Source organism: Mytilus galloprovincialis, chromosome 3 (genome assembly GCF_965363235.1).
Source record: "Mytilus galloprovincialis chromosome 3, xbMytGall1.hap1.1, whole genome shotgun sequence".
Classification (NCBI taxonomy): Eukaryota; Metazoa; Mollusca; class Bivalvia; order Mytilida; family Mytilidae; genus Mytilus; species Mytilus galloprovincialis.
In genome coordinates, this window is record NC_134840.1 from 39,647,398 (window position 1) to 39,672,450 (window position 25,053).

The window sequence follows — 25,053 nt, forward strand, 5'->3', positions numbered from 1 at the left end:
GTGTCAGACATATTAGCAAGACAGCCACTGAGTGTAGAAAATTTAATGATACTGCACAATTTGATACAGTTTGAAAACTTGATGCCACGTTTTACTGCTACAGTTCCACCTTGTTGGTCAGAAATACAACAAGAACAACAACAGAGAAGACACCCACAACATTTACAACAACAAGGAGAGGCAACTCAGCATACCAGAACATGGAAATTACAACCAGACAGGTACTTTATTAAGTGTGAAGACCCTTGATTTAGGCATATCTTTCAAACTCTGTAGTAATTTATGGCTTCATCCTTGAAAATATATGTATAAAAAGAGATTGCACAAATTTATTTAATATTTGTTTACTCATATCATCTTTACATTCTTAAAGAAGATCATATCAAAATACTAGTTATAAGTAATATTAATGATAAATTGTTGTATGAGGTGTCAAACACCATAGAATAGATTTAGGTGGGAATAAGAATACTATATCATTTACAAGAAGAAAATATTGAAGATCTATGGACAAAAATGATTTATTTCTTATCTTGCTAAAACATTTAAACTGAACATAACCTTGAAAATGACAAATAAAAATACAAGTTTATTATTTTTGTAAAAATTGTTAAAGTTATCCTTTCTAACTAAAAGTCTAGGATCTGCCTTTTAGCTATATGTTATATATGTTTTTGATGTACTTCCCATTTTCAGTAGTACCTGGGAAGAACATATGTTTGAAGTGGTTTTGACAAGGCCCTGTTGTGTAGGACATGTGGACGTTAAATTTTCCCTTCATCCCATGTGTACGACATGTCCAGACATACAAATTACACTACTGAAACAAAATATCACCAGCATAGGTCAGCGTCAGACTGGCTCTAATGATGTGGATAGAGTTGTGGACTTTAATCTGTCTCCTGGTAGTGCTAACAGTAGTACAACAAGTTTGACTATGTCGGTAAAAGGAGAAAGTAGTGAAAATCATGTTCTTGATCCCAGTTTTCTTGAGAGCCACAATGCAGAGGTGCTGTGTGGTCCAGTTAATATCAGTAATTGTTTAGATTTATCTGGGAACAGTGGCTTGATAACTCTAACTAGTCCACAGTTACTTAACAGCAAACCAAAGGCATTCCTCATACATATGAAGGGCTTTCCATCCAAAGCTGATGAATGTAGTGATCAACCAAAGGTAGGCAAAGTAATTGGAAAAATGTAGTATGAAAAATCTTTTTCCTGAGGTATTAAAGCAGGAAACACAGTAATCCAAATAATTGGGATGTCATGGAAACTATTTTAAAAAAAATTAGTACGATAAACAACTTCTTATCACAGATACTTAATTACTTGTTTAGATGTTTCTAACTGATTTTGTGACAGTGAATTCTTTTCATGATTATCTAATCTTTTTGATTTATTTATATAAGGAAAGATCAAAGTTAAATATATTCTTGACCATTTATAATCACAAGAGTCACGAAAGATTGCTTTGTTCACAATATCCCTTATAACCCATCTGTAATACACCTAAGGTAAAATCTAGAGCAAATATTATTCTACTAAATCATTGTTTTAAGTTATTCTGCTAACCATTCTGTAATAACATTGCAGGAAGCTAAAAAGAAATCTGGTTCTCAGCTATCAGCACATAAACTGAAGATAATGAAGAAGGCATTTGACAATGACTTGTTTGTGCCCCCATCCTCTGTCAAAGATCAGCAGAGCTCTTCATTACCTAGACCAAAGTATCCTGAGAACCTAAAGGGTTGTGACTGGTTATCAGAGTTATCTGTAACCATCAGGAAAACCAAGAAAACACAATTATCTAAAGAAAGGTTTGTCAAATTTTATTTTGTATGCATTGTGTATATTATTATCCTGTCCATATGTATCAGGATTATTTATTAAAAAAAAGTGATCAATTTATGCCTAGTAAACCGAATGGTTTTGCCAGACATTGGTAAACTTTCGAAATGCTGTTTATCTGGTGAAAGCCTTGAGAGGATTTAGGCTTTTTTATCCTTAGTAATTCCCAAATCTGAGCATATATTTAGTTTTAAACATATTTATTTATAGTGGATTGGGAAACAAGTTTTGCAACTTATATTAATCCCTTTCCACTTTGCGGGTGTGAGTGCTGCCTTGTAGCGGCATTAGCCTGCTCTTTTTCTAGATCTACAAGGGTGTCTTAAACGTGCAAGAGATATGGCTCCCTCTTAACACGGGTCAGCCATTTATCGTCCCCTTCCGACGGACTATCATCGTTTCCCCAAGACCATACTCGCAAATGGTGTCAAGGGAGAGCCGAAAAATCAATCCCTGAAATTTTCATCCCGGAACAGGAATCGAACCAGGAACCTTTGTGTTAGTAGTCAGATGCACTAACCACTACATTACAGCTCTTTATATTACATGTATTAAGATTGATGAATTATGGTCGGATTGATTTTAAAAAACCCACAAAGGTAAAACTGGTTTTGATTATGGACCAGATACCATAACAATTGTGAATGAATTACCATTCAGTTTAGAATATGGTTAGTAGAAGTGAGTTGTATACCTTAAAGGAAGAGACCACAACAGATAAGAAATGTAAGAAAGCTGAAATTTTTCAATTATATCATTGTATAAAGGACTTTTTATACAAAATGGAGCTTGATTTTTTTTTTTAGAAAATTTACCATTGTTAAATACTACACATATTGTTGCTATGGTTAATTTTGTTGCATGTTTGTTTATTTAAAGAATACAGAGGATTTCCATGTTAGAAAATTGTAAATTCCATGACAAATTATTAGACGGTATGAGTGTGACCGAGAAGTTCAATGGAGTCAGTTCTGACCACTGGCAGAATATGATACTGGATATATTACTGTGGATTAGTTCTGTACAGCTAAATGATCCAGAAAAGAGGTAAGATCAGTCATATCTTTATCCACATATATAAAATGTAGATTCCCACAAGTATCATGTTTTATGTTCTGTTAAAAGATTTTGAAAGCATTTTAAAAATATAGTAGCAGGTGAATTTTGTGCTTTACCATCAAAGATATGTTTGATATTTTTGAAGGCAAGAAAAAGTACTCGTGCTGTTTCGATAGACAGCACCATATTTTTACAGGAATTGTTAATGTTTGTGAATTTTAGGTGTACAGTATTTAAAACAGTAGTCATATACACATTCATCAGTCACAGGGTTGGCAAAAACCCCGGTTTTATGAGTAATGCCCAGCCCAGTGGAAAATACTGGGAAAACCCGGGTTTTACTGGGTTTTAGTGGGTAATACTGGGCAATACTGGGTAATATAAAATACTGGTCTAAATTTTATAGAAGATTCAGTGAATAAACATAGATGTAATACAGTTAAGATATTTATAACTGGTTTTGTGTGGTTAGATTGGTCAAACTGTAAATATAAAGCAAAAAAATTTTATTTTTTCAAATAAGTATAACTCCTATTAACATGATTAAGAATTAACAATTACATGTAAAAAAATACATTTAAATAATGTATATGTACTGTCACTAATTTATAAGTAATTATTCAGATTAGAACACAGATTTGTTTATGTAACAATAATCAGCCTTTTCAATTCTTTAAAGGTTAATGGCATGACCCCTTAGGGTGTTTATTTAGCATTATCATCAATTTCAATATGAATGTTAAAATGACAATTCACTTAAAAAAAAGCAATTTTATCAAAGTTTGGATTATTGAAACAATGCTTGGTAATTAATAAGATATCCTTAAATGTGCTAATCTTGTATTCTGCCTACATATAGAATTAATGAAAAACAAGTGAAATTTAATATTCATTCTTCTAGAAATGACTCTCAATGGTTATCTGTATAAAAAGAATGTATTTAGCTGTAATACTATGAACTACAACAAGTCTTTACTATTTTGTGTTAAAAAAAAGCTTAAAAAATCATATTGCCCAGTAATGCCCACTATTACCCATATCTGGAAGTATTGCCTAGCCCGGGAAAACCCGGACCCTGGAATTCCCGGGCAGGTAATACTTTGCCTATCCTGATCAGTTATTTAATAAAGTGTTTTGGAAATGTCTATAAGAATTTAATTGTCTTTAACAATCATATATTTAATTTTTCAGCAATATAAACAAGTCATTGTCATTGACAATACAGAAAAGATTAACAGAACTAGTGAAGTCATGTTTTATACAGGGTTCCAGAACAACAGCTCATAAATGTTCTAAATTGGCAGCACTTTGTATGGAGTAAGTTCTTATTGACAAATTTTAAAAGTCTCCACAGATTTTACGCAAAATGATAAACAAAATAAGTATATCTAATTTTTTGATTTGGAACATATTGATTGAAAACTCAAAATCATTTTAAATTTTGTTTTACCTCAAGGAAGAAGTGGTGGCGAGACTTAGGCTTGATGTATCCTGTGGAGGTGGCCTTTAAAATTTGTGATTTTATTTGAAGGGTTACCTTTAATAGTCAATGATGTTTGGTATGCACTGCATACTCTGTCGTTGTATCACCATCAGCAAATCTCATATCTGCTTATATTGACTGAGAGTTTTCCTTATAAAAAATATGTGGTATGATTGCCAATGAGACATCTCTCCAAAAGAAACCAAATAACACAGAGTATTTATACCCCCGCATTAAAAAAGGGGGGGTATACTGTTTTACCTTTGTCTGTCCTTATACCCCCGCTTTAAAAAAGGGGGGGTATACTGTTTTACCTCTGTCTGTCCGTCCATCAGTCCGTCCATCAGTCCGTCCGTCCGTCCGTCAGTCAGTCCGTCCCATGAAACTTTCGTCACATTTTTCTCAGGAACTACACATCCACCCTTTCTGTAATTTGGTATCAACATTTATATATGTCAGCCATACCGTGTGATGCGTTTTCAGATTCATCACTTGACAACTTCCTGTTTACCGAACACTTGTCTGATTTTACACATGATAGCCAAGTTGAAAATTTTCGTCACATTTTTCTCAGGAACTGCAATACAAGGATTTCTGAAATTTGGTTTCAGGATTTATATAAGTCAGCTATACCGTGTGATGCGTTTTCAGATTCATCACTCGACAACTTCCTGTTTACCGAACACTTGTATGATTTTATACATGATAACCAAGTTGAAAATTTTCGTCACATTTTTCTCAGGAACTACAATACAAGGATTTTTGAAATTTGGTTTCAGGATTTATATAAGTCAGCTATACCGTGTGATGCGTTTTCAGATTCATCACTCGACAACTTCCTGTTTACCGAACACTTGTATGATTTTACACATGATAACCAAGTTAAAAATTTTCGTCACATTTTTCTCAGGAACTACAATACAAGGATTTCTGAAATTTGGTTTCAGGATTTTTATAAGTCAGCTATACCGTGTGATGCGTTTTCAGATTCATCACTCGACAACTTCCTGTTTACCGAACACTTGCATATTTTTACACTATTAATATTATCCACTTGCGGCGGGGGTATCATCAGTGAGCAGTAGCTCACAGTTTCACTTGTTTGCTTAGTTTTTTTGGTACATTTTGTGAATTAGGTCACTTTAAGTTAAACCACTTATAAATAGTGTTTGATATTCCAAGTTGATTATATGGCTCTACCTCTATCAATCATGGTTCTTTTACACAGTTAAGACACGAGTCTGTGTCACCAGTTCATTTATATAAAAATATGAACACAAAAACAGACAGCATTATAATACTTTATTTTATTACATGTGAAATACTTTACAGATATTGCAAACTAATTTTGTTAGTGAGAGTGATGGCTTTTTTTAAAACATGGATACATTATATTTCTGTAGAATGCAGGTATTTGTTCACTTCAGCCATTTAATTTAGTTTTATATTTATTGTAGACATTGTAAATTGTCACCAGACCAGGACCTTGCTCCAGCCTTCAGTTTCAGTTTGTTACAAGCTCTGATGGAGAACTTGCAGATGATTCCTAGTGCACAGTCATCAGGAGCCATCAGATGGTTCTTTACATTGTTAAACAGAGTCAAATGTATGGACGTCGTGTCTGTGGCTGAGAGCTGTACAGATTTGTTGATGCAAATATCTAAACACAGCTTTGAGAGGACTTCATCTTTATATTCTCTACTGAAGTCTAGGTAGGTTAATGTTCTGTAGTGTTTACCTCAGCACTGAAGATATATACTGTAAATTGAGAAATTATTATTGCGAAAAATGTAATAGAGTTGTTAACGCAATAATTTAAACTCGCGTTCTGAAATATTTTATATGAATTAAACAGATTTTTTCTTAAAATCGTAAAAATTTAAATCGCATTTAGGTCTAAAAGGACGAAATCGCAATAATATAAGAACGCAATAGTTTCTGAATTTACAGTATTTAATTTAGTCTTCATTGAAAATTAGAGGTCATTAAGAAAGTTATTGACATTCAACCCTTTACCTTCATTGACCTTTGATGCAATTTCTTTGTTGATCACATTAAAATCTTGATACTTACTCTATTAACTGTTTTGATTTATTCTCAGTACACATAAGAATAGATTTGAAAATGGATACTGGTATGAAATGTATGAACTTTTTACTTTTTTACTTGCAGGTATGGTCTATATGGACAGCCATTTGACAGTGATTTATTTGACTCAGAACTTCCTATTTCATTGAAGCAGTCAGCACCGTCATCATCCTATGCTTCAGCTGTGAGCAGTACCATGACAGGAGTTGTCAATAACAGTAACACTAACTCTGGAGGTTCTTACATTGAAGAGATTGATTTCTATGATCTATTTTACCCTCCATCAGATAAATCATCTAAAGTACAACTGGAATATGCTAAAAATAACGTGTTTGGCATGTTGGAAGTGGAACCATTACATTTTACCTGCCATGCTACTAGTGATGGGACTAAGATGGAAAAGATGGACCAACAAGGAATCAGTTCAATAGCTAACAACACTTCAAGTCTCGGAGGGACCATTAATTTTGGGGAATGGAACCCACCATCTTCAGCTGCAGCAGCAACAGCAGCAAACCTTTCATCCTTATCATCGAAGATGGCTGTCACAAAACAACATTTACAAGAACTAAGCAACAAGACTTATCCGATGTTTAAACATAAGATAATGCATATTAAACAGATATTGTCAGAAGTAGGGAAAAGTTTGCCAACTGCTGAGAAATATAATTCTGATCAACTTCTGCCTCCTACTCCTAAGTCTACACCTCAAGTTATTACACCACCGCTTACACCTCCAAATGAATATTTCCAAGTAAGCTATAATTTTTAAGGAGATTAGTATTTTTCTATGGCTTTAAAGAATTTTACATAAAATTGATGAATTGTATAATTTAGAAAGAAATGAAGACAATTGAAAAAAAATCTTCTTCTTGATATAATTGTTTTATGAAGACTAAAAATGGAGATGAAACAAGTTTGAGTTGCTTGTTCATTGAGTAAAACTTAAAGGAAATTTCAATGAATGTTACAATCTGTATTTTTAAATGGTCTTATTTAATCTTTGGTGTAATGTTATGTTATTCTGATCTCCTACTCCTCAATCTACTCCTCAAGTTATTTAGCTATCGCTTACATCTCCAAATAAATAATTCAGATAAGGTTATTTTCACAAATTGTATCTCTTTTGAGATTTACTATTATTGACTGCATAATTTAGAAGGACAAGTGAAAAAAAACCCATCTATTTCAAAATTATTTTTTTATTAAGATTTGAAACAGATATCAAACTAGTTTCAGTTGCTTATTATGTTACTTATGTAAAACTTTTCAAAAGATTTGTCATTGATAGTTAAAGTCTGTAAACTATCTTAGATAAATCAGTTATTTATTTTCAAATCCAGATATATTACTTTTTCATCTTCATATAAAAGAAGATGTGGTATGATTGCTAATGAGACAACTCTCCACAATAGACCAACTAGCATCAAAGTTAAGAACTATGAGTCACACTACTGCCTTCAATGCACTTGCACTTATATGGTCTTAAGATTTTAGTTTTAACTCATTTAAATCTATATTTATTTATGAAATATATATATATTGATGATGAATGTGGAGAAAATTTATCAACTGACTTTTAAATAATTGAATTATTATTTTAGAACCAAGCAGCTCTGAACAAAGCAGATAAATTGTTTCCTTCAAAGTCCAATGTTGGTATGCAAAATGCACAAACTTTGTTACAACAACCACCATTACAAGCTTTGGTCATTGAAAGAATGCATTCAGGTGAGTCTTCTATGAAACATTCTGTTGATATGATTCTACAGTATTTAAGTTAGAAAGTCTGTGATGTTTATAGTATAAAGTAAACTGACTTTAGAATAACAAAAATAATTTTAAGCCAGAATGTGTGACAAAAATGACAGATTCTAAATAGGATAGCATAAATAACACTTTTCATTGTTTTATTCCCTTTATTTTATTTTGGAAGACCATTTTAAGATAACATGAATATTTGTTGTGAGTTTTGTCCGTGAAAAAAAAGGGATTTAATCACTTAATAAAGGACTTGTATTATACATATTGATATGAAATACAATTTTACAAATATCCTGAGTTGTTAAATAAAAGCATGTTAAATAATGATAAAAATCCCCATTTATTTTACAGGTGCCAGAAGATTTGTGATATTAGACTTTGGTAAACCTATAGTGTTGACAGATGTAGTGATACCAGCTTGTACAGATCTAGCCTCCTTGTCTATAGATGTATGGGTACAGGGAGAGGAGGTTGATGGACAAAGATTTGTTGTGGCCACAGATATTGGTGTTAAGTCTTTGATAATGAATGATATCATACCAACACTTGTCTGTAGATATTTGAAGGTATTTATAACTCATTTGTTCAAATATAAATGTAATCAAAACCAGAAAAAAAAGAAGGACGTCATAGGTAAAATAGCAATAAACAAATTACCATTGGTAATTTCAACGAGGACTATCTATAAATATACTGCATAAAAATAGATTATGAGATTTTAACAATGCTTGTGTTTATGTTTAAAAATGAAGGATGTCAGTTGTACAAATTTTACATATGTATAAAGCAAAATCTACTTATTTATGTTGATATTTTCCTAAAATCAGTTTGGGAGAAATATAAACTGGAATTTTGATTTGCTTACTTCTATAAAACCTGTAATAAAGACCATGTCAGCAATACAACTGTGTATTTTTTTTGCCATATTACAAAGATTTCTTTAGAGCACCAATATATGCCTTAATTTAACACTTTAGGTTTTAAGCCTGAAGAAAGATTTAACCTTGTTTAAATATTTTTGTTACAGATTACAACTATTGGAAGGTATGGAAGTGGATCAGCCAGATCAAAGATTCCTATTGGTTCATTTTATGGGCATGGTTACATATTGCCATGGGAATGGAATAGTTATCTAGAGCAAAGATCGTCTGCTAGCTTGTCATCTAGCAGTACCAGTAATCAAGTGGAACTGACAACCCAGAGTCAGTTACTGGCACAGTTAGACGTGTATGTGTCCTTGTTAGAGGACATACAGTGTAGATATAGCTTAGCCAGAACAAGACTGGAAAACTTATTACTCTCTGTAGACGGTCAGCATTATGCTAGTTCTCATATACAATACTTCCTGAAGAAAAGTCGTAAAAACAATGATGAAGATAATAAAATCCTTCAGGCATATAATGATTGTCTACAGCTTCAGTTGCAGCAGAACTTAGCTCAGCGGGTAATTGATAGACTGCAAGCAGCTTTAGGTGTGAAACTACCGAAATTAGACTGTAAAGCTAGCCTTTCATTAAGATTGAGGCATGCATGTACTGATAAGTTACGATTTTTACAAGAAAGATTATTGGACACTTTATTGAGTATGACAACATGTACTCCGAGCATTCCGTTACCTCCCCAATCTTTGTATAATATTCTGTGTCCGCAGACTGCTCAGACATTGTTTAAACATTTATGTGTTCATGGTAAAAAGAAGACCCAGATTAGCGCTGGTGTTCTGTTAATGAGAGTTTGTGGTACACAACCATGGTGGGGAAACTTCTTTGGAAACGTCTTGCAGGAGTTCTTTCATTCTGAAAATCTTCAGATATTTCCACAAGACAGGTAAGTGGCCATTATAGCTTCTTTATATTTCTTGTTTTGTTTTTATATTTCTCACTTTTATTTGCCAGTAGAAATTTAAAAAACAGTATTTTTTTTATATCTGTACATTTTGTAGAAATTTTAAGTAAAACAAACTAAGGAAAATTTACATTTGCACCATTGACCTTATGACATCATATAGAATGATAAAAAAGAAATGTATAACTCCATCATTTATCACATTTTATGTTCCTGAAAGCAGGCCTTAAACAAATTGTAACCATGAGATCAAACTTGATGGGATGCCATTAAACAAAATTACCAGATTTTAACAAATTGTGACTACATTACCTCCCCATGCTTAATGCAAAACAAGTTCTTTTTCAGGGATATATAATAATGTATATAATTAAAAGACCATCTCAGGGAAACATATTTTGGGACCAAAAAAAAAGTGCACTTTGTCTTATTTTCTTCCTCAACTTATTAGCAGTATTGAAGATAAAAAAAAGTACAGTTTAATAGAATCAGTGGAATAAAGAATTTGTACTTAAAATAAACTTTTCTTCACTAATGCAAAAAGAAGACAAGATCAAAAGATATGGGATGTTTGAAATCTGCTAGTGAAAGGTTGTCTTATGATATCAACAAACAAGCCATATACATGTACATGCACTATTTCATTATTCCACTTTTTGTGTCAGAACTTAAAATAATCATTGTTTTTTTTTGCAGATATGATTTTAATTGTACAATTATACTTGTGTATTTCAGGGTATTTGTCTTACTGGTTGCCATGGGACAGAAGTCATTGTCAGGGCCATGTGCTGTAACTATTCTAGAAAGTTTACTAGATATGCTAGCTAAAGTATTATCCCCTATATTGACTGGGCAACCTTCTTCAAGTCAGACAGGTACATTAGATGTGATTTACATAGTATTTAAGGGTCTCCTGTAGCGTCTTAGAAAAAAAGAAATGATCAAATATAAAAAAGAAGATGTGGTATGATTGCCAATGAGACAACTATCCACAAAAGACCAAAATGACACAGACATTAACAACTATAGGTCACCATACGGCCTTCAACAATTAGCAAAGCCCATACCGCATAGTGAGCTATAAAAGGCCCCGATAAGACGATGTAAAACAATTCAAACAAGAAAAATAACGGCCTTATTTATGTAAAAAAAAGAAAGAAAATGAACGAAAAAACAAATATGTAACACATAAACAAACGACAATCACTGAATTACAGGCTCCTGACTTGAGACTGGCACATACATAAATAATATGGCGGGGTTAAACATGTTAGTGGGATCCCAACCCTCCCCCTAACCTGGGACAGTGGTATAACAGTACAACATAAGAACGAACTATAAAAATCAGTTGAAAAAGGCTTAACTCATCAGATGGACAAAAATACAAGTGGACGTGGCCTGGTACTTATGCATACATCCCGACACAAAAAGACACCAAGAACAGATCTGAGAGTACTTGCAGTTATCTGACAGCTAGTTCAAAGCCACTAACAACTAATAAAAAAATCATGCAACTAAGACTAAACTTAAAAATACTATTTTAGATCAATATCCTTTTATATTCTGAATTCCTGTCAGACATTTTTTATGCCCCATTTATGGGCATTATGTTTTCTGGTCTCTGCCTCCGTCTGTTCGTTCGACCATATATTTGTCCGTTCGTCTGTCCGTCCCGCTTCAGGTTAAAGTTTTCAGGTTAAAGTTTTTGGTCGAGGTAGTTTTTGATAAAGTTGACGTCCAATCAACTGGAAACTTAGTACACATATACCCTATAATATGATCTTTCTAATTTTAATGCCAAAGTAGAGGTTTTATCCCATTTTCACAGTCCACTGAACAGAAAATGATAGTGGGGATGGGGCATCTGTGTACTGGGGACACATTCTTGTTTTACTGTAAGATGCAGTTTCCTTGAAACCTGAAGTGATCATATTTTTTTTTATCAATGTTTAGTTTATGCTGTTAGCTGTTATTAATTTGATAGCAGCTAATGTTTTCTTTTGACAGATTGATTGCAAAAGTAAATATTCTAATAATATTCAGTTAATACATAATTAAAACCCAAATTGTATGCTGTATTTCAAATGTTTTGTTGTAGGATTGATAGATTTAACCTTAGTGAGTTGGATTTTGTTGTTTCTGTGTCGTAACCTTGAACACACATCACTGAACAATGATGACAAAGGAGCTTGTGCAAAAACAACAGGTATTTACTAAAAGCTTCTGACATTGTAGTTTTCTAGAGATAGATTACTATAGAAATTTGTAGTGGGAAGGTAATATATATGAATGAAAAGATTTTTTGTGTACATCAATAAGAAATCAACCCAACGAATTAAAAAAAACGACATTTAGAGGCCAACCTACAGTCTTTAACAAACTTTCTAGAATTACAATTAAGAGTGTCAATAGCATTGTTTTAATATGGAAAAATGATAAGTATGAATACCTTAACATTATTTTATATCATGCTTGATTTTATTTTGAAGGTTCTAACCTACTAAACCGACTAAATTTTATATCATGCTTGATTGTATTTAAAAGGTTCTAACCTACCAAACTGACTAAATTTTATATCATGCTTGATTGTATTTTAAAGGTTCTAACCTACCAAACAGATGGAATTTTATCCAAGGTGACCATGCTAACACTGGCAGTAAATCAAAATCTAAATCAGCTAAGGCATACAGATGGTCCATGCAGAAACGTTTACAACATCACAAGAAAAAGTTAATGGATCTAGAACAGGCACAGAAAACTTTCTTCACCTCACAGTTTGATTCTCCGAGCAGTTCGAATACTCTACTTAAACAACAAGAAAAACAGTTTAGGAAAGAATTGTCACAGTATGCTACCAAGGTAGGAGTAACTAAGTATTTCCAAAACAAAATAATACAAATGTCTATTGATACTATCATGTATCTTAATATTGCTGTTGAAACATGTTACTTTGGTATTTTTTATCCAGAATATATGATTGTTTGATCTTTTGATATTGACAATACAGAATGAAAACTAAAAGATAAATCTAGCATTTTCTTTTTGGGAAATTAAATAACTGTTAATATTTAGTATGAAGTTATTACTGTTTTTGTATAGCATCTTAAGGATGTAATTCAGATGAGAAGAAATGATGCTGAAGTGTTGAGGAAGCTGACGAAATCAGGCGATGGTAAGGGAGGAGATGATGATGATAATGGAGGAATCTTAGTTCTATCTAAAGAGAAGACACTGAAAGTGGTCCGAGGTCTGATGGCACTATTACTTAGCATGGACTTCACCTGTAATGTGGATCTTTTCTTAGTCACTTGTAAAGTAAGTGTTAATTAAAAATATATTTGTGCTTGCTTTTAAAGGCAGTTCTCGATGTTTGAAGAGTATGCCCTTTATTGTGTTCCAGTAAATTTTGTGATATAAACTGCTTGCTCTGCACATTGTGAATCTGTCTGTTGGTTCTTTGTGTGTCTATCTATTTCTTTATCTAAACCAAACAATTTCTATGACGTTTCAACCTTGTTTCATTAGTACCTACACTACAGCTGGTGTTGATATTGCTTATTCCACTTGTACAAGTTTGACAGGTTACCTATGTTAGGCATGTAAACATGCTAGAATTTTTTGCCCACATTGTTTCAAGTTCAACTGTGGACTGGGTAAAAACAAAGCCATATTAGTTGTATTGTACCAAAAAATGCAATACAAACTCACCGTTAAAGCAATTACTTTTCTAGAGAGATGACCCTTGAACTATCTAAAACAGTACCGTATTCGGCCGTGTATAGTACGCATTTATGTATAGTCCGCACCCCCTTTCCATCCCCTTAAAATCGAGAAAAAAAGCTTTTTTTTTTTTATTTTTTTTTTTTTATTTTTTTTTTTTTTATAAAAGCCTAGTTCAGTGTAATAATCCATTGAAAGGGACCTATTCTCCATGTATTTTATAAAAAAAAATTGCTTTATTTATTTCATGAAAAATAATGAAATGGTAGAGTTTTCATCAGGTAATTAATATTAAATAATTTTATTAAAGTAGTTATTAATCAAAAGATCCCTGTTAAAATCAACATTTGTCTAAGTATCTCCAAGCTGATATATAATATAACAAAAATAATTTGAATATTATGGAACAAAAGAAAAAAGAGATCAAACATTTCTCTAAATTAATTAGCTGTAATCAAAATGTTACAACTATTTAATCTTATATAATCTTTTCATTGATCATGTTGTTTTTTTTGCCTGGGATTATAATATTTAACACCTGTCAAAACTTGACATCATTATTTAATTGCTACACACCCATACTTAATCCTTAATAACCCCTCTTGATTACCTTTGCAGGATGTCACACATTTACTTTGAATAATAAATTTTGAAGAGAAAAGTTAAAAAAAGAATATACATTATTAATGAAGAAAAAACGAAATTAAAAAAAAAAAAAAAAATTATTTTTTTATAAAATTTCAAAAACCGTCTATAGTTGTGTATAATCTGCACCCCTTGTACAAACTACATAATTAAGGAAAAAAGTGCGGACTATACATGCCCAAATACGGTAAACAAAATCTGAATGATAGCAAGTTCAATTGATAGCATAGCAACGTTACTATCCACCATCAAATGCACATTATGTTCAATATTTTAGCTACAAAAATTATTTTTTCAATTAAGACCTTTTCTAGAAAGTTCTTTGATGGTGAGAACCTTCTTAACTAATAGAAGAAGGAGTTTATTATTTCTTAAAAATTGTCCTTTGTTCATCCAGGAACATACTGTGTAGTTTTGTTTCCAATCAGATGGACAACATCCTCTGTACTAAAAGAAATGAATATATTGATTAAAAAAAATGTTTCTTCAAAGTGTACTTAATTATGTTATGTTTATGATTGTAGGTATTGGCCACTGTGTGTGTGATGACCAGACCAGCTGTTACCCTGTCAGAAGCTATGACACAAGACCAGCTAGGAAAACTGATACTACTGGCCTCTAACTTGGACCTGAATTATGGCAATGTCAGTTGGGGAGGACCATGGGCTGGTCATGCTATAACCTGTCTGTTGCAAGATATACTGGATGGTAATTGATTGTTTCTTGACAAATGTTCCTCTTAGAATATAGAGTAGTGTGTTTACTATGGGAAGGATTATCTATTCAAACATACACGCATATACTTTGGATAATTCAAGATTACTTATGAAACTTTAGATTAAATAGACAATCTTAGAGCTGTCTTGTTCTTTTCATTATAAAAACTTTTTTGGTATAAATTTGGCCTTTTAAATTATTACAAAAGTATATTTAAATCATTTTGAATGATAAAACACAAATTGGGTTAAACTAACCATCTTAATTGCAAAATTTAGCCAAATATTTGTATTCCAGGAGAGAGATATTATCCGGCACCTACAAGCAGACCAGATTTACCGGAGGATTTAGTCAATTCTGTGGCAGATGAAAGTTTGCCCCACAGTGTCAGTCTACCTACCATGTCTAATTTAGATGACACTGAACAGGATCAGGATCAATCCAGTGGAGAAAATAATGGTCAGTTTTGCTACCCTGTATTTTAAAACTCGAAACTTTTGTTACTGACTTTAACAATTGAAGATAACCTGTTGTTTATTTGGTTTCCAAAGCAGTCAGGGATTACCTACTACAGAAAACACTTCTGGAACCAATGGTAACCAGCCTGGGTCTTAAATATGACAATTAATATAAAAGTTTTAAGAAAAATCGGTGTGCATTAATAAATATCACTCCTTTCTGATGAAAAGAAAAATACTGTACTTTCCTTTAAGATATCAGTTTATCTAGAGTATGAAAATGCTGAAACTTGATTTGAATTAATTTTAATTGCTTGTATATAAAAGCTTGTGAGTCTGGAAAAGTGATTTACATTTATAAACATGTTATCATCTCAAACGAAAATCTTTTTAGATAATGAATCTGATTATAAAACTGAATCAACAAAGATGAATTTTGACAAGGAATCATCGCTCATGGTGGACTTACTGTTAGATGAGAGTGGTGAATATGATGAGGACACATCAGCCAAACTACATGAATATGTTACAGGAGAGACACTCAAACCTTCTCATGTCCCGGGACCACATGAGATTTATGAAACAAGTATTCCAACTACATCATTAAATGGAACCATAGAAGTTTCTCCTGCTATTAGCATGTAAGTCGATTTTTATTCATGAGTTATATATAATGATTTGTAGGGAAAAAAATTGACTCTGTTAATTTTTTTAACTTTGGAAACGCTTCAAGAATACATATCTCCTTTGTTTAAAATGAACTGTAGACTACACAAATAATACACTTTGTCTTAAATGAATATTTTAAGATTAGAAAAGCAATACAAGCTCTGTTCCTTTGCTTTTAGTGTGTGTTTTGTTGTGTATGTACTGGTTTTGTGCAATGGATTGATATCCTATATCCTTTGTTTGTCTTTTTTCTAATTTGCCATACTCAGAACAATATTATTAAATTTGTAGACCTGTTGAAGCAGAAAAGAAGAAAAACTATTTGAAAAAAATCTATGCTGAAAAGGAAAGTGTTGACCACATAATATCTATGGAGATGGGATCTGGAATTGGTCCTCCTTATAAACAAACAACAGCCTCACAAGGAATGTCCACAGCTGTTGATGCAAGATTAGAATTAGGTTTAGAAACACAAGCTGAACTCAAGTTGAAGGTGAGAAGCTCTAACAAAGACTTATGATCTTTGATGAAAGAAAAACTTGGGTTTTTATTAGTATGACATCTATTACATGTATTATGTGTGTGTATATTCATCAGTATTATGTTGTCAAAGGAAGTAAAGATATAGTGGTCTAAGCAATCATCCAAGCTTATTTTGGAGAAAAAAATCAAATACATTACTGAATTAAAGAAAAGAAAGCTTCCTATTTCTTACTATGACAACCAAGTCACAAATTTGTTAAGCAAGTCAAAATCTATCTGCCCTGAATATTTCAGATGAATCGGACAACCGGTTGTTGGGTTGCTGCCCCTGAATTGGTAATTTTAGGAAATTTTGCTGTTTTTGGTTATTTTCTTGAATATAATTATAGATCGAGATAATAAAATCAACGGTACCAATTTTGTTGCACCAGATGCGCATTTCGACAATATATGTCTCTTCAGTGATGCTCGTGGCCAAAATATTTGAAATCCAAAGCTTATATAAAAGATGAAGAGCTATAATCCAAAAGGTCAAAAAAGTATAGCTAAATTCGTGAAAGGAATCAGAGCTTTGCATGAGGGAGATACATTCCTTAATTTATAATAATTTCTAATATTTTGTAACAGCAAATTTTAATAACACAAAAAAATCCGTATTTTCATGCCAGTACCGAAGTACTGGCTACTGGGCTGGTGATACCCTCGGGGACTAATAGTCCACCAGCAGAGGCATCGACCCAGTGGTAGTAATAAAATCAACGGTACCAATTTTGTTGCACCAGATGCGCATTTCGACAATATATGTCTCTTCAGTGATGCTCGTGGCCAAAATATTTGAAATCAACTGTAAACAGCAATAATGTTCAGCAAAGTAAGATCTACAAATAAGTCAACATGACCAAAATGGTCAATTGACCCCTTAAGGAGTTATTGCCCTTTAGAGTAAATTTTTAACAATTTTCAATTTTCATTAATTAAATAAATTATTGTAAATTTTTTACAAAATATTTTCCTCTGTAACTAAAGGGCCAAGTTTATAATTGATAGAGAAAATTGTAAGTAGCAAGAATGTTCCGTAAAGTAAGATGTACCAACAAATCACCAAACACAGTTTTGTCATGAATCCATCTGTGTCCTTTATTTAATATGCACATAGACTAAGGTGAGCGAACAGGCTCTTAAGAGCCTCTAGTTTTTGTCGAGCCTGCAACTTTTGTTGCAGAAAGCTCGACATAGGGATAGTGATCCGGCGGCGGCGGCGGCGTTAGCTCACTTCTTAAAAGCTTTATATTTTAGAAGGTGGAAGACCTGGATGCTTCATACTTTGTATATAGATGCTTCATGTTATAAAGTTTCCGTCAGTCACATGTCCAATGTTCTTGACCTCATTTTCATGGTTCAGTGACCACTTGAAAAAAAAGTTCAAATTTTTTGTAATGTTGAATTCTCTCTTATTATAAGTAATAGGATAACTATATTTGATATGTGCGTACCTTGCAAGGTCCTCGTGTCTGTCAGACAGTTTTCACTTGACCTCGACCTCATTTCATGGATCAGTGAACAAGGTTAAGTTTTGGTGGTCAAGTCCATATCTCAGATACTATAAGCAATAGGGCTAGTATATTCGTTGTATGGAAGGACTGTAAGGTGTACATGTCCAACTGGCAGGTGTCATCTGACCTTGACCTCATTTTCATGGTTCAGTGGTTATAGTTAAAATTTTGTGTTTTGGTCTGTTTTTCTCATACCATATGCAATAGGTCTACTATATTTGTTGTATGGAATGATTGTTAAGTGTACATGTCTAGCGGGCAGATGTCATGTGACCTTGACCTCATTTTCATGGTTCAGTGGTCAAAGTTAAGTTTTTGAGTTTTGGTCTTTTTATCTAATGCTATATGCCATAGGTCAACTATATTTGGTGTATGGAAATATTTTATGATCTTTATGTCAGTCGAGCAGGTTTTATTTAACCGTGACCTCATTTTCACGGTTCATTGCACAGTGTTAAGTTTTTGTGTTTTGGTCTATTTTTCTTAAACTATAAGTAATGTGTCAACTATATATGTTGTATAGAAGCATTGTTAGCTGTACCTGTCTGCCTGGCATGGTTCATCTGACCTGGACCTCTTTTTCAAGGTTCATTGGTCTTTGTTTAGTTATCTTGGTTAATGTTAAGTTTATGTGACAGTTGTAATAAAGCTTAGCTTTATACTTAGGACTATCAACATAATATCAATGATTAGTATAGAAGGTGAGACATTTCAGCGTGTGCACTCTTGTCTGAAATATGAAGACTTATGCTCTTAGTGTGTAACTATAACTATGAAATGATTTATAAGATAAATATTAACATAAAATTATCTTCTTTAGGTGATGGTATCTTTACATACAGAGAATGTACAGCAGTCTTTCTCCTTTGCTCTGCCTTCAAATGTTCCTACCAATCAACATTTTGATCTATACTCTGCCACAGATGATGAATTGACTGAAACTAACAACTTTATTACACAACAGGTAATTATTGCAACAAAATCACCTAGAAATTACTCCACAGTGAACAACTATAAAGCAGACATTTTACTCTAATTGAGTTAAATTTTCAATAATCAACTCAATAGTGTAGTAATTTCTTTCAGTCTGTATTCTTCTTTTCATCTCTGGTATTATTTTAACATTAGATACTGTCAGGATGGATTCATTCCTTCATGTAATGTTTGAATAGTTATTAATTTGAGTAGCCATATTATAATACTAAATAAATCATATTTTAAAACTTAAAATTGTGCCTTACAAACAAAGAAATTGAATTCTGAAATTGAATTGCTCTGTTTGACAACAAAACTGAAATGAATTGGTAAAAAATTTAAACCAAAATGAGGATGATATTTTAATAAATCAGGACAAGAATTGAGTGATACATTGTTAAGAGTTAGCACTTTCTTCATTGAATTAGTTCTTTGGGTTTAGAAAATATCACGAAAAAAGCAACAATCCAGTCTGCAATTTACAACTTTGATATGTATAATATCATTCTTGAGTTTATGACGGGTTAAAAACCTACATGACCTTGTTTCTCTTTGCAGGTTACTTCCCCTGAAATGCTGAGCCAGTGTTATGAACATTTATTTAGACAACTTGTACCAAACAGAATAAATCTGGATGCCTTGTTACAATTATGGGTGACATTAAATTGTGACAGTGGTCATGATGGTGGTCAAATAACTTTTGATCCCACAAGAACTCCTCTGATTCCTCTTAGTGAGACTGCAGTAGCAAACTTATTAAATGTTGTGGCATTAACACCAAGTATCCAGCTGTCAACATGGGTGCTGGTATTCCAAACGTTGTCTTTGTTAGCCAATCAGAAGGTGTCTACACCGTCAGGTGACAAGTCAATGGTAGTTTCTATGATAGCTGACAGTAATTTGATATCGGCTATAAAGAAGTTTTTATCTGGTACATCAGAACATGGTCCTTTAGCTTCAGCTGTGCAATATACTCAGGTTAGTTGTATACAGTTAAGGTAAATAATAAACTTCACAAAATCCTCTTCTAGAAATAAAAACATTGTCACTTTTTGTGAAGTAAAAAGAAAAGATGTTTAAACTCTATACATGATATATTAACGCATATTTTTGCTTATGATCTTTTTTTTTTTTTTTAATAGTTGCTGCTACAATTTAGGAATTTCTCTTCGTACATGTTTACAGGGTTTAATCTAGGATTTTGAGGGCTTAAGTCACTTGCTATTAAATTCAACCTATTGTTGTGTAACAGCAAGGGACCAAGGATGTATATAACTAGCTTCATTGACTTTGTCAGATTTTTAAGGACTTAGGCATGATTGACAGTTATTGTATGATTTGACTGTATGGGCCCTTATTATGAAAGATTCTGAAATGGGAGCCGGAAATTGAGTTCACAATTTCTCTTCAGTTTACTCCAGGGGACATTCCTGATCAACAAAAGTTGGAATCCATTTTTTAAAACAAGGATTGAAGGAATCACAGCAGAAATTTGAAAACTTGCAATGATTATCTCACTGCATAACCTTATCCTTATAAAATGTCTAAGTCGATATTTGGATAACATTTCTATGAAGTTGGAACTGAAATGAAAACGGGAAGTGATAAGTGGATAATAAATTCAAAGCAACTCCAGATTCATGAAGAAATAATTATTTTTCGATTTAAATTTCTGTAGTAAGAGATATATATATTTGTCTCACTCGTCTGATTGATACTAAATGATTTCGTATTTTATGTTTTTGGTGTCTATAAATATTCATAGGAATACTTATGCGCATGCGTAGCTTATAGTACAGGAAGCACCTGTTTGACTCCTGAAAACATTGAACGTTTTGAATAAAGTTCTATATTTTAAAAGGAAATTATCGAAAAAAAAATTTAAAAATTTGTATCAAATATGACGAAAATGTGTTCGAATGAAGAATCTACGACAAACAAACCTCAATTTGTGATCGTTTGAGAAATATTGAAATTCAAATACGAACCGTCCGGGGGGAAAACAAATTTTGATCAAATGATGAAACTATGCTCCAGGATGTTGAAATGCAGACTGACTGATTTTCCTGAGGAAAATAATTATGATGGTCAATTGTGAGGTTTATTAATGATTAACAGATTAGTGACCTTTGGATTAGTTGTAATCACAACTTGTAATACCTGTTGCAAATGTTAATTACCTGGGGGTCTTAAACTTGTCAAAAACATAAAGACTGGTAAATTTAAAAAAAATTAAGTGACGAAATTGGTTTGCAATACATTCGTCAATGCAAAAACCGTTTCGAAAAAATACGAAAGTGACGAGCGCTAGCAAAATCACTGTGTTTAACATAAAAGTAAAATGCTTATGTTTATAATACATTTCATTCAAATCGTCATTTTGTTGATTTTGGAATATTATTTCAGGTTGGACCATCTGCTACCAAATTTTTCTATGAGTTTTTAATGAGGTTATTAATCCGATGTTCTCCTGACAGTCTGGGACATCTTCATGAATTAATGCTGAAGCTTGTCTATACCTTGACAGCTGAGAGGTAATTGTATAAGAGATGCCTATTTTCATGCAACAGTGATTCACTAGAAATTGGTCTTGCCATTTTGGAATATGAAAATTTCATGTAACTAGAATAGAAAAAGAGGACACAGATTCAGTCCTAAGCCAGGTCAAAACAAAGACTATAAAAAAATTCAAATTTGCTACTTATCCACCAGGAATGTGGCATTCAGGAGCAAGATTAAAATTAGCTGGTTCTGCATCATAAAAATGTAAAAAAAAAACAAGAAAGCAAGGTATATTCAACTTGATTTTCTTGATCTTATTTTCCTGAATACCAATGAAATATTTGCCTCTAAACATTAGTACTCATCCACCAACCAATTAATCTTGGTTTGCAAAAAAAAACCACCTTGCATTTATAAACTCTACTTGATATAACAAACTACATTTTGGTATTTATTTGTTTCAGTGGTATTTTTTACGTCATGAATTAATAAATCATATCTCTTTCCATTCATTGTATTCTGTGGTAGAAATATTGTGTTGCCATTTTGTAGTCTCATTGACCTATAAAAGAGGGACGAAAGATACCAAAGGGACAGTCAAACTCATAAATCTAAAACAAACTGACAACGCCATGGCTAAAAATGAAAAAGACAAACAGAAAAACAATAGTACACATGACACAACATAGAAAACTAAAGAATAAACAACACGAACCCCACCAAAAACTAGGGGTGATCTCAGGTGCTCCGGAAGGGTAAGCAGATCCTGCTCCACATGCGGCACCCGTCGTGTTGCTTATGTGATTACAAATCCGGTAAATAGTCTAATTAGGTAGGTCAAATTCATGAAAGGGAAGGGGATTGTAGTTACGACGTGAGGAACATATCCGATATCATTTGTGAAATGGTTATTCTACGACGTGAGGAACATATCCGATATCATTTGTGAAATGGTTATAAGTCGCCCAATATATTACGGAGTCCTGTTTTAATACACAATTGTGACATTTCTACTTTTCTACATGTATTTATCTGTTGTGACTCTCAAATGCTCTACTACCACATTAACCAATATAGGTTTTCTTCAAATTTCTTGATGGTCAGAAATGTACACTTTCGTCAATGAATTAAAAAATGATAACTGATATATAAAACTGCAAGGTTATTTTATAGTTAAAAGAAACAATTCTGACAACATATCATATCAAATGATATCACAAATGCATTATCTGTGTGACATTCTTTACTAGGCATATGAATAAGACCAAAAAAAAATGTTTTATATCGTATCAAACTTACAGTCAGCAATTATCTAATATGTTTCATTATGTACTGTTGTTTTTTCTGCTAATAAATGCTATCATAAATTGAACTTATTATTCCAGAGGAGCAATTCATTGTGGATTAGGACCTTTAGATGCACAGTGTAAATTCATGGATGTGATTCTAGAGATTTCCTTCGAACAAGTTGATATTAGTAATGCAATAAGTGTGATAGAGTCTATAAGTACTTTAGTAGATCAACATTTAATGTCTCAGGAGCGTGTGACTTGTAGGAGTTCTTCTGAGAACAGTATCAATGCTAGATCATGCTTTGGTGGATTGTTCGCAAGTCTGCTAAGGGGAGGTGACTCTAAAACAGCAATGGGAGATTCTAGTCGGGATTTGCTCATGTGCAGTTTGCTGAAACTTGTTAATAGTTTGATTCAAATCAAATTAGGGTCAAGAAATAATCAAGTGACAACATTGACTCATGATGCTATATCAGACCCGCATACTCCAACGAACATTAGTCTATCGGAACCAGTGACAGATTCTACTAAATTATCTCAGGCTCTAGCTACTTCTACTCCCGTTGTTTCTATTATAACAACTTCAACACCTATGCTTACTATGTGTGATGATGACAAAAGTCAACAAACAGATGAACAGAAAACAGAAACACGGAACAATGCACCAGTTGAACCTATGTTTACTTATCTGACTGATATAATTCTAGGGCATAGACATATTATGAACAATCTGATTCAAGCTCTCAGCTATTGTAACAGTAATACAATGGCAGCCATTTTAGGTAGTAGGGAAATTTCTAGTCATATGCAAGAGACGTTCACAGGTGGTGATCCTATATCTGTAGGAGATGGAATTTATCAGATACTAGTGACGTTATCAAGACATTGTTCTGACCAGAAGTCAGTGTTGGAATCGTTACTACAATACATGTCTGGTAGCTACTTAGGTCTTGCTGCAGGCTCACTATGTAGACTTTCAGAACCATTGTTATGGTTTGCACTAAAAGTGTTAGATTCAACAAAAGCTGTTCGTTTGTTTCTTGATATGAGTAAGTATAGGTGTAAAGAAGAGTAAGAAATAACATTTACACTTTTAAAATCCAAAGAAATGTGAAAATTTCATAATTTCTTCAATATTGAGGAGACTTTCACTAACAAATAAAGACTTTTTATAAAAATACCTTTATTTTAACATAAACAGTACCGTTTTTTTTTTTTTTGCACCAGATGCACATTTTGACAATCAATGTCTCTTCAGTGATGGCTTTGTCATTGTCTTGTGTTTTTGCTTGCATGACAGTCATTGTATAGTCCAATAAAGCTGAGACACAAAAAAATCTTGAAATGTTACAATTAAAAGAGAAATATGGCTGATAAGCTTTCACATGCAAAAATATTTACAAGGTACATTATATATTTTTCAGATGGTATAGAAGTGATTTGTCAGAATCTAGTCAATACAAACAGTCGTATCATCAATACCTCTCCCAGCTTGATCTCAACTATAATGCAGAATCTGAATGGTAAAACAAGAGACAAACGTTCAGATTCAGATTCCGCAGATGGACTTCAAAACTTTGCACCATTTGGTAAATTATATGTTATATCTTGTTTTGTTGAAAAATAGATGTCATATCACTGTTTTTTTTTTTTTTATCTTTGAATGAGGACAATGATAATGAAATTGTGTAAATTAATAAGAAATAACACACATTCAATTCATTAAAGCACATGTTTCAAAATATCTCTATCCTTTTAGACATAATTCATTTTTTCAACTGATCAGAAAGTGCCTGTTTTGGACAGATACTTTTAGAAACTATATGATGGAAGTTAATTATAACTTATTAAGTCAAGTGTTCAGGCAAGTTACTTTGAAATATCTTGCTATTTGACTTAGTTACTCTTGGTAGTATAGTATTCAAATAATGATTATATGTCAAAGACTTGTT

The 25,053-nt window shown here is 32.6% G+C and overlaps 1 protein-coding gene across 4 annotated transcripts in view; it reads left to right on the forward strand.

The window, feature by feature from the left end:
• Positions 1-25,053, forward strand: part of LOC143067912 (dual E2 ubiquitin-conjugating enzyme/E3 ubiquitin-protein ligase BIRC6-like) — a 67,542-nt gene that overhangs the window by 13,221 nt on the left and 29,268 nt on the right. For 3 of the 4 annotated variants that reach the window (XM_076241533.1, XM_076241537.1, XM_076241534.1), the window contains exons 13-35: positions 2-221; positions 697-1,174; positions 1,594-1,817; positions 2,728-2,895; positions 4,099-4,224; positions 5,848-6,102; positions 6,563-7,232; positions 8,083-8,209; positions 8,594-8,808; positions 9,270-10,069; positions 10,823-10,962; positions 12,186-12,293; positions 12,687-12,946; positions 13,187-13,402; positions 14,977-15,160; positions 15,467-15,628; positions 16,022-16,268; positions 16,588-16,789; positions 19,153-19,296; positions 19,866-20,285; positions 21,714-21,841; positions 23,195-24,150; positions 24,526-24,690. In XM_076241533.1, coding sequence (XP_076097648.1) covers positions 2-221; positions 697-1,174; positions 1,594-1,817; positions 2,728-2,895; positions 4,099-4,224; positions 5,848-6,102; positions 6,563-7,232; positions 8,083-8,209; positions 8,594-8,808; positions 9,270-10,069; positions 10,823-10,962; positions 12,186-12,293; positions 12,687-12,946; positions 13,187-13,402; positions 14,977-15,160; positions 15,467-15,628; positions 16,022-16,268; positions 16,588-16,789; positions 19,153-19,296; positions 19,866-20,285; positions 21,714-21,841; positions 23,195-24,150; positions 24,526-24,690 — 6,615 coding nt within the window. The remainder of the gene's footprint in view (position 1; positions 222-696; positions 1,175-1,593; positions 1,818-2,727; positions 2,896-4,098; positions 4,225-5,847; positions 6,103-6,562; positions 7,233-8,082; positions 8,210-8,593; positions 8,809-9,269; positions 10,070-10,822; positions 10,963-12,185; positions 12,294-12,686; positions 12,947-13,186; positions 13,403-14,976; positions 15,161-15,466; positions 15,629-16,021; positions 16,269-16,587; positions 16,790-19,152; positions 19,297-19,865; positions 20,286-21,713; positions 21,842-23,194; positions 24,151-24,525; positions 24,691-25,053) is intronic. The other variant, XM_076241536.1, reaches the window with a different exon arrangement.